Raw genomic sequence first — 13,915 nt, forward strand, 5'->3', positions numbered from 1 at the left:
GGTAGACTGCTGTTAATGTTTAAAACTCTGTTTTTGTTTGGAAAAATAAACGTACTATTTAATATAATTTTTGTAGCAATGCGCTACTCGTAAAAAAAAAAATAACTGCTGTGTGAAAAAATAATATATACATACATACATTATAGTTGAACAGAAACATTTACGTTAACGAGACTATGGCAAAAATAATATTATTATTATTATTATTACAAGTTACTTTTACCTGGTATTAATCAAATGGCAGGTACAGGTAACTAACACACCAGATAGACGTAATATTTTTTTTTAAGTGTTGGGGAAAAAAATATATATATTTTAACTTTGGAAGAATATACATTTAAACTCTCTTCGGCTGCGGCGGTCGCCACCCCTCTGCGAGCGGACAGCTGCCAGTGTATGAGTCATTATTTAATTAAAAAAATTACACTGGGGGAGAAGGGTTCGAAGCGGTCTTCGGTTGCAGCCGGCACCCCTCTGCGAGCGGCGTCCCCTATGCGGACACCTGGCTGTCTGAGTCATTATTTAATTTACACTGGGGGGGACGAACGAAAGGGCCATTGGGAGTACGCGCCATCGTCGTCGTCTGCGCGGCTCCAACACCCCTTGGGAAAACATATATTTTAATTTTTTTTTTTTAAATATATAATGCCTATAAATGCACAATACCTTTTCTTTTAAATGACAAGTGACGTAATAAGCATACTTTTTTTTTAAAAATAAAATTTGGTGATATATATATATATTATAAATAATATTCTTTTTTTTTAAGTAATTAATACTACTGTATATATGTTTCATTTCCACAATACACACACTACGAGAGAACATTATGTCTTTAACACAACAAATGTGTTTGAATTCGCTGAAATACGTAAAGTATAATAATTTTTTTTATCATAACACGCTATAAACATAAGTAATGCCTATAGCTTTTTTTTATTTATTATTATTATAGACAGACATGCTACACACCAAATTAAGCATACTATGACTATACTGGTCTAGTACTATAAGAAAATATGGCTACACTTCAGTGTGTTTTTTTCCTTCAAAATTTGGCATCTACTACTACTACTACTACTACTACTACTACTACTACTACTACTACTACTACTACTACTACTACTACTACTACTACTATAGTCATAGAGTAGTGGCTGACGAAATAATACTTTCTTTTATATTCAAACTTGAGAGAAATGCAAAAAAACAAAAACAATGACTATAAATGGGGAAGAAAAAAAAAGATGGCGGCCTGGTATGCTGTGCTACAAGATGATGGCGGCCTGGTGTGCTATGCTACAAGACGGCGGCCTGGTATGCTGTACTACAAGATGGCGACTTTCAGCAATCGATTGTCATACATATATATATATATATAGTATTATTTAATTTTTTTTTCCAAAGTTGGCTGTTCTGGTTACTTCCTAGCAGTCGAAATTATAATTTTTTTTTCAACTGTTGAAATAAACATGGCGGCCGGCCCGTTTTTTTAAAATTTGCTGCTTAGCACTATAAAAAAAATAAAACATGGCGGCAGACTAGCAGCCGACACTATACATTTTTTATTTTTTAAATTTCCCGCCGTTTAAATTGGCCGACTAGCACTATAAAAAAATAAACATGGCGGCCGCATAGCAGCCGATGCGCCTCGTTTAAATTTACCGCTTAACACTATAAAAAAAATAAACATGGCGGCCGCCCGTTTTTAAATTTGCAGTATAAAAAATATATATACCTTCTCTTTTAAAAAAATAAATATTTTATAAGCATATATATACAACATCTGAAATTATTTTCTCCAATATGGTCTGTGCCGGAAATTAGGCATTTCGTCACTTTTTTAATTTATTCTATAATTTTAAATTTTTTTTTGGGGTTTCCATTTTTTTAATTTGTCTGGTGGTTAATGGGGGTGATTTACTTTTTGTTAGGCCGGTGTACGCCACCGATTTAAACTTGGTGCCAGTGGACCGAAGCCCCTTCCCAGGGGGCCAATCTGATATTTTGCTGTCTAATGTGGACATGGTCAGCCCGGTTGAAATTTCTCTCGCCTGCAGTCACGCCCCGAGTTTGTAATTTTAATTCCCTGCATGACCAAAACTGCTTTGAGCAGCTCCTGGGCTGCAAGCTGCTACCTTGTAGAGGCCTGCTGAGAAAAGCATGTCTCGTCACGAAGCAGTCTCCAGTGGAGCTGCGTTCCCACCTTAGTGGCTATTTCTGCCCCCCCTTCCTCTCTCTCCTCCTCACTTTAGTTCTGAGAATTTAAGCTAAGAGCAGTGACCGGACGGGACGATGACCTGATGCAAAAACCTTCTCCCGGGTCCGACAGACACATCCCTGACATCTAGCGGCAAAAAAAAGTAACCGCGGGCCTGGTCGCCAGCGTGCAGAGCTTACCCTCATGACACCTGGTGGCAAGTCTGCTCACCACCTCAAGTAGTTCCCCCTTACGCCGCTAGAAGGCAGCGTCGCGGTGCCATAAGGCACTATGCTTTCCTCTCGCGGCCCGGAGAAGTCGATTGTTCTTTGTTTTCGTTTCGGTCCGGTAGAGAGCGCGCATGTCGTGTTGTTGCCACGACCGCCTCGGACTCCTTCGGAAATTTTCGGCTTAGAACCGAACCTACCCCCTCCTTTGACCCGGGGCCTTACCGCCCGATTTAATTAGGGGTTTTGGCCGATTGCGGGGCACTCAGCCCTCTGACCTCGGCTACTGACCTCGTCTCACCTACGTCCTCTGCGCTAAGAGGCTTTTTGCGGGAACGGTGATTTTCGCGTGCACGAGAATGTAGTCAGTTTGCTTAAGGGATGTGATCCCGTTTGTACAGTAGCCAGGCAGAGGTAGTTTTTAGAAAAGTCATGCGTAGTTAAATTTTTATTTCTTCTTATTTAATTCTAAAAATTCCGGTTTCGTCCACGCATCCTGATTTCTCGGTCCGCGGCATCCTGATGGCGCGAGACACCTAGTGAGCTCCGAACTCTACACCCTGGTTGACAGGGTCGAAGTGCTGGAGAGAGAAATCGCTCCCAGCTCGTGGTCCTGCACCTCCACTGCGGGTCACGTTAGAAGAGAGGTTTCCGCGACCCGACGTTATTTTTTGAAGACCCGGGTGGTAATGTGAAATCAACATCCCCCCCCCCCACTTTCTAGCTACGAACTACATAAATCAAATGAATAGCCTACCAGCGAACAGTGCTTTCCTCAAGAATATGTAGAATCAACAAAACTAATCAGCGATGTAATTGTTGGGACATTCAAATTTGGTGCAATTTTTAAATTTTAATTATGTAATAATTTTTGCTAAGGTGTAACATGTACTGTTTTAATTACTCCTGGGGCGCCCCCTTTTAACTTTGTTATTTACTAAGAATTTTATTGTCAGGTTTGAATAATACGAACACAATATTCCTTAATAATAAAACAGGGAACCTATAGACCAAGCTACTTGTGTAGTGTTAATTTATTTATGATATACCTTGTTCCCTTAAAAGATCCACCAGCTCCCCAGTTGCTTGTGTCAGGGAGTTCCAAATTATCTTGTTCTCCACCTCGTGCCACCTCTGGTCAATAACTTAATTGTCTCATTTTTCTTACCCAGCAGTTTCCACGGCTCTTTTTTTAATTAATTTAAAATAATTCAACTTTGAGGCACGAGGGGCGTCACAATTGGTAGCAGAGCATGGTTTGGTCTATAGGCATACCCAAATCGAGTAGGCATACCTAAAAAAAAAAATAAATAAAATATATATATATATATAAAAAAAAAATTAATTAAATTTTGTGATAGCAAGTTTGTAATAATAACATTGTGAACTGATCGCTGGTACACCCGGTAGTTATATTGCTTTTCTATTTTAAAGTTATGATTGAGTTTTAAAGGCCCGTGTGGACTTAGTCTGCGCGCGGCGCAAGAAGTCGCGGCGTGCGGTCCGCTAGCAGGCCGGCAGCGAGACGTGTCTTATCTCTCGCCTCAGCTGGCGTCCCCCCCCCCTCCCCATCACCCCGCTTGAGCCAGCGACACGCCCGTTATCTGAGGGCGACGACACGGCCCTGTTCCTCCCGCACACCCCTCTCCCTTGTCCATCGTGGGAGACGACCTTGCGAGCGGCAGGTCAATCCCCTTGTGGACATATACAGGTGGTGCAGGTCAACCTGACAGGGGACGTTCGCGCAGTTGTCTGAGTAGTACGGCGACTCTTTACGCAAATAAGTTTGGGCACATACCCCCCCACCTTGAAAGTGTGACTTACTCCCCGCGCATTGGGGTTAGTTGGTAGTTTATATTAATATAGGAAGCCTTAGGAGGTATTTAAAATTAAGATAGTTGTTAAGAGAGGAGTATTTATGGTGTACGTTTGAATCGTACATGTGTGTTAAATTTTTGTTTTAATTAGCAGTAATTTACGTCCGAGCAGTATGTTTAAGCCGGAGTTATTGCTGTCAGATGAGCTGACCTATGAGTTACAGCTACGCAATTTGCCCTCCAGTGGCAATGTCCAAGTCCTCAGGAAGAGGCTCAGGGCCGCCCTTCATGATGGTGTGCCCACTAGTGTAGCGAATTTGGATTTAGATGTAACTGAAGAATTCAACCTGGCTTGCGCCAAGTTTTATGATATATCGGCTTTCGTAAGCTATCTAGATGTGGAGGAAAATTTACCCAATGTCGAGCGACATATAGTCAGGCTAAAACATGTTACCCGACGTTTGCAAAACCTGAAACAGCTTTCGGCAGACCTTCTCCATGGAATTTATATAAAAGAGGTAGAACGATGTTTGCAACAGACGGCAGGTTTCCATTCAAAATTGGCGGCGAGAGCAGCCGTTTTGGAAGACACACGACGCAGTCAGCATTATGTGGCTGGGGCACAGGCTTTAGGCATCGATTGTCCCGCCTTCCCGGAAGGGGACGCTCCTAGCTTGCCCCTGGGAGTAGAGCAACCCGACACGCGACAATCAGAAGTACGGGCGACGGTAAACAGACAGGAGACGGAAACGAGCAGATTACCAGACGCAGCCCCTGACTCACAGCCACTAACGTCGCTTCCAAACCAACCGATACACGTATCTACCACTCATTCAGAGCCGCTTGTGCAGTCGACGACAGCGGCGACAAACATTACAACGAGTCATGTGACAACCCACCCCGTCACTAGCGTGACATTTTCACAGGGATTACCAACCTTGGCACACCAAATGACGCAACCATACCCACCAAACATGTTTTTCCCGTATCCGATCGCTCAGGGCTATTTTAACCCTTATGCTCAATTTCAGCCACAGTTTCCTTCATGGCAAACCACCCCACTTCCGAGTGCTGGTATTCTGCAGCCGCCACTCACAACGCCCCAGCTCACTCCACCACAAATCAGCCCCTTGGGTGCGACTCGGGAACAGACTCAGTCGCACCCGGTGTCACACCAGCCTTCACCTCAGCCGGCAGGAGCCGCGGCTCAGCCCCACGACTCAGTATTGCGGAGCACGACAGCCCCAGAAACTGGCTACAGTTTCTATGGAAAAATCACCCATCCTGTAGAAAGGCTACTCAAGGAATTGCCAGAGGCGTCGGGTCTGGACGCACACAAACTGATTGATTTCCTTCGAGTCTTGTTAAAGCTACGACAAAAGGGAGGGATTCCCGACAAACAAATTTTTGAAATTGTTTACCCGTACACCCAAGCTCCCCTAAGTGAGAGGATCATGGCAGCCATTGAGAATGACCTCACTTTCGACGAGTTTCATGAAGACGTGTTAAATTTTTGTATACCGAGTAGGCTACTCACAAACATCCGGTTGGAGTGGTTTAACCGACTGCAGCAGCGTAATGAAGCCTTGCCAAATTACGTGGCTGACATACGCGAAGCCAACCAGGTACTCAGGCTAAAGGTTTCCGAGAGAGAGGTCGTGAGTACGATTCTAGACGGTTTGAACCCAGCGGAGCGCTCGCGCTCAGTGTTCCAGGCACGCCCCCAAAATTATGCTGAGCTTGACAAACTTTGCGTACACGCCACAAACATAGAATACGCTGATTTTCAGCGAAATAAACAAGCCACATTCGCTAGTCAACAAGGTAGCAGCGCGGGAACGGAGCGCAGTAATTCGCAACATAAGAATGCAGCACAGAAACATCAGGGCAATACATTTTTCTCTTCAAGGCCACAAGGGAGATATCAACAAAATGCACATTGTACTTTCTGTAAAAGAGACGGGCATTCCCTGGCCCAGTGTTACCACAAAAACAACAAACAAAATGGCGACACTCCAAAAAACGCATAACGCGGTGGCCTGAACAACCTTATTCAGGGCCACCGAAAAATTCAAGTGTTAAAAATTTTTCTTATAAGTGGGAAGTTCAACTTGCGCCAAGTAATGGCAGTACACAAGAAACACCATTACACAAAAACAATAATCCTAACAACAAGGAGTCCAGGAATAAAAGTAACAAGCGAGGTCACAAACATAAAGAAAGAAAGCACAATAGCAGGAGAAATAACAAAAATAAGGGATATGGTAATTCAACGCACACGTACTCATGTAAAACGTGTGTTGATCCTACAAATAAGGGCAAGAGAAAGTGCCACCAAATTTTTGGTAATATTCCTACAGTAATTCCGTATGCAGTAACAACGATTGGCGAACACACTGTACCGGGACTAATTGATACAGGATCAGCGCGCAGCCTGATTTCTGGGCAGTTATTTAACAAGTTAAAACAGAGCAAATTAATTCTAAAGACTGAGACCACTAAGTTACAATGTTTCACAGCTTCAGAGCAGCCATTAAATATTACGTTAGCAGTTGTGATCAAGGTGAAGATTGATTTATATTCATGGAATTTCCCATTTTTGGTGTCTGATCAACTTGCCACAGACCTAATCTACGGGTCTGATTTCATTGCCAAGACAGGTCTAATCATTAATCTTCAGGCGAAGAATTTCGTTTTCAAATTCAACATGGGTAATCCTATTCCTTGTGGGACCCCTGAACAAATAGTTTCAGCTCCGGCCGAGCCAACGGCAGCCATCTTGGATCAGGGTAACACCACTTCACACGAGCACCTTAATACACAGCAGCGGGCCGCCATTGATAAATTATGCAGAACTTTTCCAGATGTCTTGACTAGTAAATTAGGTCGCACAAAATTAGTCGAGTACCAAATTGAGTTAGCGGATAAAATACCAGTGAAATCTCACCCTTATCAATTTTTAGGCCCTAAGATGCAGACGATGCGCAATCATGTTCAGGAGCTTTTGGAAAAAGGGGTAATCGAACCCTCGACCTCCGCCTACAGTTCCCCAGCTTTCCTGGTGCCTAAGGGCAAGGATCAACAACGATGTGTAATTGATTATAGAAAAGTTAATGAGAAAATAGTGATACAAAACATACCTTTGCCAGACCTAAACACTGCTTTTCATTGGTTCAGTAAAGCCAAATATTTTAGTGTGTTTGATCTAAATTCTGCCTACCACCAAATTCCCCTTACTGCGGATTCAAAACCCATCACAGCCTTCTGTGCCCCTTGGAACTTGTACCAATACACAGTAGTACCTTTCGGACTTGCCACGGGAGCCCAAGTACTAACTCGACTCCTGGATCAGATACTAGGAGATCTAAAATTCAAAACAGTGTACAACTACCTAGACGATGTCGTCGTATATTCAGAAACATTTGAAGAACACATCAAACATTTAGAGGAAGTCCTAAGTAGATTTCGTAAAGCAGGGTTAACTGTCAACACAAAAAAGGTTAAGTTTGCAGTCCAAGAACTGTCTTTTCTAGGACACCTGGTTTCTAGCAAGGGAGTCACCATTGATCCTTCACGTACTCAAGCTATTCGTGATTTTCCGCCTCCCACAAACCCTAAGGGTATTTCACGTTTTATTGGTATGGCAAATTTTTACTCAAAATATATTCCTAATTTCGCTGAGCACGCAGCACCACTAAATACGTTGCGTAAGAAAAACACACCTTTCACATGGGGTCCGGAACAAGAAAAAGCTTTTAATTTCCTGAAACAGGCGATTTCTTCCCCGCCTGTACTCCGCATGGCAGACTTCACCAAACCTTTCATTTTACAGACTGATGCGTCCAGTGTGGCTATAGGCGCAGTACTGTCACAGGAAGTCGAAGGCTGCAGACAGCCCATTGCGTTTGCGTCGCGGACACTTACCCACGCCGAGAGGAAAGCCTCCTCGATCTACGAATTAGAATGCCTCGCCGTGGTATTTGGCATCGACAAATTCCGCCAATTTATAGAACACAGGGAATTCCTGTTAGAGACAGATAATCAGGCATTAGCCTGGCTTTTGGCACACCCGAAACAATTAGGGAAACTCGGGCGATGGATTGCAAAAATTTCCTCTTTAAAGTTCAAAATCCAACACATTCGTGGCACACAGAACATAGTAGCGGACACACTGTCGCGCATGTTCGAAAGTCCAACTCAGGCTCCGCCCGAAGGAACACCAATCTTATGTCAAGCCCTATTGACAGAGTTTCCGTTGGCATTTCAGGATTTACAGAGCCAGCAGGAAGCTGATCCCCACATTTCCAGTATTATTAAACTTTTTAATTTAGGAACGGTGCCAAAATACTTTAGGATGTCTAAGGGGCTGTTGCAAAAACGCACCCCCCAATCAAAAACATACAAAATTTTGCTCCCACAAAATCTGCGTAATATGATTTTCCATTATTATCACACCTCGCCGGTGGGCGCACACCTCGGTATATATAAGACCATTCAGGCTATCCGACGTCATTTCGTGTGGGACGGCATGCACAAGGACATCACCGAGCAGGTTAAACTATGCAAAATCTGTGCGCTGAGTAAGCCAGCGCAGAATACTCGTTTCGGTTATTTAACTTCAGATGTGGCCGAGCGCCCCATGCAAAAGATGTTTATAGACTTTGTCGGACCTTTCCCGCGCTCAAAGACAGGAAACACTATGCTGCTGGTGTGTATTGACGCCTTCACAAAATTTGTCTGGCTCATCCCCATGCGAAAAGCCACCGCAGAAAACACTGTATCTGCGCTACGTAATCAGATCTTCAAGACGTCGGGAGTCCCGTCTATAGTAGTGTCAGATAATGCAACCCAGTTCACGGCTAGGATTTTTAAGAACATGTGCTTCTCGCATGGCATTCTGCACGTCACAACCTCGCCTTATTATCCACAGCCCTCGCATGTTGAGAGATTCAACCGCAATCTCCGGTCTGCTCTAATAGCTTACCATGCGCAGGAGCAGGATAAATGGGATTCGAATTTGGTGTGGCTGCAAATGGCCTTTAATTATGCACATCATGAAGGACACAAAAGTACTCCTTTCGAACTCATGTTCACTTACCGACCTAATACCCCTCTTTCAAATCTTTGGTCTTTGAATGACCTATTGCCCGATGATCCGAGAGACATCAGGGAGATTTGGAGACGAGCTCGTAAAAATCTCAACCTGGCTCATGAGAGCAGAAAAAAGAAATACAACGAAAACCGATCTCCTAACCCTTACAGGGTAGGCGATTTTGTGCTTTGTAAGGCACACCCACTCAGCAAGGCAGTGGATAAGTTTTCCGCCAAGCTGGCGTACCGCTGGAGAGGTCCTTTTCAAATACAGCGATTTTTAACGCCAGTGACGGTTAGCCTAGCTGACCCCAGTTCAGGAGAATTCGTGACCAGAGCGCACATCTCCCATCTAAAGAAAACACAGGCTGACTTAAAGTAGATGTGTTTAATTTCTTTACCCTAACATAGGGGACTCTCTAATATTAGGCATGCCAGAAATCCTCGAGGTCTTAAAAATCCATGGTACTAGAAATAAGAATGCTAGCTTTACGTTGTATTAGTTTTAAGTGGCCACTTAGTTAATAAGCTCTTAGTTAATAAGTTTGTTTAAGGGTTATCGATATGTTGTGCCTGAGAGGCGGACGCGTCTCAAAGGTGTTAGAATATAAGTAGTAGGATACAGGCGAACCTGGTACTAGTTTTACTGAGCAGTGTAAGTGTTGTTTTTTTTTCTTCCCTATATGCTCCGCATTCAAGCGGGGGAGTATGTGCCGGAAATTAGGCATTTCGTCACTTTTTTAATTTATTCTATAATTTTAAATTTTTTTTTGGGGTTTCCATTTTTTTAATTTGTCTGGTGGTTAATGGGGGTGATTTACTTTTTGTTAGGCCGGTGTACGCCACCGATTTAAACTTGGTGCCAGTGGACCGAAGCCCCTTCCCAGGGGGCCAATCTGATATTTTGCTGTCTAATGTGGACATGGTCAGCCCGGTTGAAATTTCTCTCGCCTGCAGTCACGCCCCGAGTTTGTAATTTTAATTCCCTGCATGACCAAAACTGCTTTGAGCAGCTCCTGGGCTGCAAGCTGCTACCTTGTAGAGGCCTGCTGAGAAAAGCATGTCTCGTCACGAAGCAGTCTCCAGTGGAGCTGCGTTCCCACCTTAGTGGCTATTTCTGCCCCCCCTTCCTCTCTCTCCTCCTCACTTTAGTTCTGAGAATTTAAGCTAAGAGCAGTGACCGGACGGGACGATGACCTGATGCAAAAACCTTCTCCCGGGTCCGACAGACACATCCCTGACATCTAGCGGCAAAAAAAAGTAACCGCGGGCCTGGTCGCCAGCGTGCAGAGCTTACCCTCATGACACCTGGTGGCAAGTCTGCTCACCACCTCAAGTAGTTCCCCCTTACGCCGCTAGAAGGCAGCGTCGCGGTGCCATAAGGCACTATGCTTTCCTCTCGCGGCCCGGAGAAGTCGATTGTTCTTTGTTTTCGTTTCGGTCCGGTAGAGAGCGCGCATGTCGTGTTGTTGCCACGACCGCCTCGGACTCCTTCGGAAATTTTCGGCTTAGAACCGAACCTACCCCCTCCTTTGACCCGGGGCCTTACCGCCCGATTTAATTAGGGGTTTTGGCCGATTGCGGGGCACTCAGCCCTCTGACCTCGGCTACTGACCTCGTCTCACCTACGTCCTCTGCGCTAAGAGGCTTTTTGCGGGAACGGTGATTTTCGCGTGCACGAGAATGTAGTCAGTTTGCTTAAGGGATGTGATCCCGTTTGTACAGTAGCCAGGCAGAGGTAGTTTTTAGAAAAGTCATGCGTAGTTAAATTTTTATTTCTTCTTATTTAATTCTAAAAATTCCGGTTTCGTCCGCGCATCCTGATTTCTCGGTCCGCGGCATCCTGATGGCGCGAGACACCTAGTGAGCTCCGAACTCTACACCCTGGTTGACAGGGTCGAAGTGCTGGAGAGAGAAATCGCTCCCAGCTCGTGGTCCTGCACCTCCACTGCGGGTCACGTTAGAAGAGAGGTTTCCGCGACCCGACGTTATTTTTTGAAGACCCGGGTGGTAATGTGAAATCAACATCCCCCCCCCCCCCCCACTTTCTAGCTACGAACTACATAAATCAAATGAATAGCCTACCAGCGAACAGTGCTTTCCTCAAGAATATGTAGAATCAACAAAACTAATCAGCGATGTAATTGTTGGGACATTCAAATTTGGTGCAATTTTTAAATTTTAATTATGTAATAATTTTTGCTAAGGTGTAACATGTACTGTTTTAATTACTCCTGGGGCGCCCCCTTTTAACTTTGTTATTTACTAAGAATTTTATTGTCAGGTTTGAATAATACGAACACAAAATTCCTTAATAATAAAACAGGGAACCTATAGACCAAGCTACTTGTGTAGTGTTAATTTATTTATGATATACCTTGTTCCCTTAAAAGATCCACCAGCTCCCCAGTTGCTTGTGTCAGGGAGTTCCAAATTATCTTGTTCTCCACCTCGTGCCACCTCTGGTCAATAACTTAATTGTCTCATTTTTCTTACCCAGCAGTTTCCACGGCTCTTTTTTTAATTAATTTAAAATAATTCAACTTTGAGGCACGAGGGGCGTCACAGGTCTCGTGGTCCTGTGGTTAGCATGACGGACTAACGATCCAGAAACGAAGGTTCGAATCCAACCGTCGCCACCCCTCACATTTTTATACTTGTAAAAATAATTCCGGGGCGCGACACTAGCGCTACCTAGCCCCCTCATTTAGAAACATACACACACACCCTCCACCTCCCCCTCCGCAACGAACACGCCCGAAGTTACCCGACGAGATATATCGATCCTACCGAAGTTGGCTCACGATCAATACATCCAACCACCCTCCACGTGACGTCACCAACCCAGACAAGCACCTGTCAGGAAAAACACCTGTCACACATGCACCTGTCACACATGCACCTGTCACACATGCACCTGTCAAAAAACACCTGTCGAAAAAACACCTGTCGAAAAAACACCTGTCACACCTGCACCTGTTCACGACAGGTGCACAACAGGTGCACGACAGGTGCAGGTGCACCTGTCGCTTTGTTGACACTGTCCCAGAACCGGCGTGCTCCCCCTACTGAGAATGAAATCAGAGTGAAGCACGGCAAAGCTGCTAGGTAAAGCCAGAAATGCTCACTTCACCAATCAGCTCCTCCACACTGGCTTGTTCCTGGAAACCCCGGTGACAGAGGGGACAGCAAGGCTTGTTCTGCTGCATCTTGTCAATGTAGTGTCTGTACATCGCCTCCGAGGACGACAGGACGCCTTTCTCATCCTGAACAATCATCAAACACCAATGTACACTACACACGAACCCACAAAAAAATAACATTACCAATATCAATTGCAGCTTCTGCTCTGCCGTGAACAGTGAAAATGCTTAAGTCAATTTTAAAAATACACATCCTTGAGTTAAGTATAAGTAGTTGTTTTTAAATAAATAATGGCATTTAAAAAGTGTGTGATTGCCATGAAACTTCCCAGATGATAGAAAATTTGTAGGTTACACAAAATATTTGAAACACATTGTTGTAAGGTGGCCTATTACTGTAAATTAGCCCCACAGTGGGAAAGCCAATTGTTGTAAGCTCGGAGGGTGGATATGACTCAACAAGTTGTTAAGTGGGCGCCACACAGACCCGGCTGAGACTCCTCCCAGGGCATGGACGTTGCCCGCGTGGGAGCAAGATTCCACCCCTCTGAATGTGAGCTACCTTACCAGGAACTGGCCCGCTCTCAGCGTCAAGAATACGATAAGCATAATATGTTACAATGGGCTCTTTAGGCGTACCATACACCTGCTTAAGTGTAGATGGTCGACACGTGGCCATGAAATAACAATAGGTTCCACAACACGTGTTTAATTGAAGACTACAAATTTGGAGCCCGCCCCAGCCCTATGGCACAAGTCACGGTGAGGTACAGACCACCCTCATAGTCATACATAGTTACGCGTCAGTTGATTTCAATGTCTCGTCGAGAGTACCTACGCAAATATTTATCTAAACAGTCTGCCGCCTGAAGCAGGCTTCAAGGACAGTAAGAAAACAATTTGGATTATTAAATTACTAGAAGAGAATTATTTAGTCAATGATGGCGACGGATGAAGTCCCCGGGGTGCTGGCGCGCCCTACCTCGGCCAGTGGTGAAGACAGACTGGGCTGGAAGGACTCGCTCTCCAAGGCATCATGGCGTCTTCGTGCCGGAAAAAGCTACTGTTATAATTATTTGTTTACGTGCCATAGGTTGTTTGAGATAAATAAACAAAGCAGTTGTAAAAAATAAGGCACGTCCCCCCAAGCTCTCGTAATCAAAAAACAAACAGTGATTTATTATTTTACATTATAAAATTGAGCCAGGTTCGTAACAAGTTTGGTTCCGCTCGGGATTGCCCAGCAAAGTCTTTGTGAAAGAACATAAATTACTTAAAACAATAAATCATGACACTTTACATCAAACAACTAAACACACACTTGAGCAAAAAAAAAAAGTTTACAATATTATTGTTTAAATTTACGGGACGGGACTGCTCCTACGGCGCCCTCTTGTAGCATATACAACAAGCCCGGAAGGACGGCTAAGGACTGGA

General features: G+C 44.3%; 1 protein-coding gene across 1 annotated transcript in view; it reads right to left on the reverse strand.

Moving 5' to 3' along the window:
- Positions 1–13,915, reverse strand: part of LOC134531661 (DNA repair protein RAD50-like) — a 280,275-nt gene that overhangs the window by 141,469 nt on the left and 124,891 nt on the right. The window contains exon 17 of the mRNA XM_063367439.1: positions 12,464–12,601. Coding sequence (XP_063223509.1) covers positions 12,464–12,601 — 138 coding nt within the window. The remainder of the gene's footprint in view (positions 1–12,463; positions 12,602–13,915) is intronic.

This window comes from Bacillus rossius, chromosome 5 (genome assembly GCF_032445375.1).
Source record: "Bacillus rossius redtenbacheri isolate Brsri chromosome 5, Brsri_v3, whole genome shotgun sequence".
NCBI lineage: Eukaryota > Metazoa > Arthropoda > Insecta > Phasmatodea > Bacillidae > Bacillus > Bacillus rossius.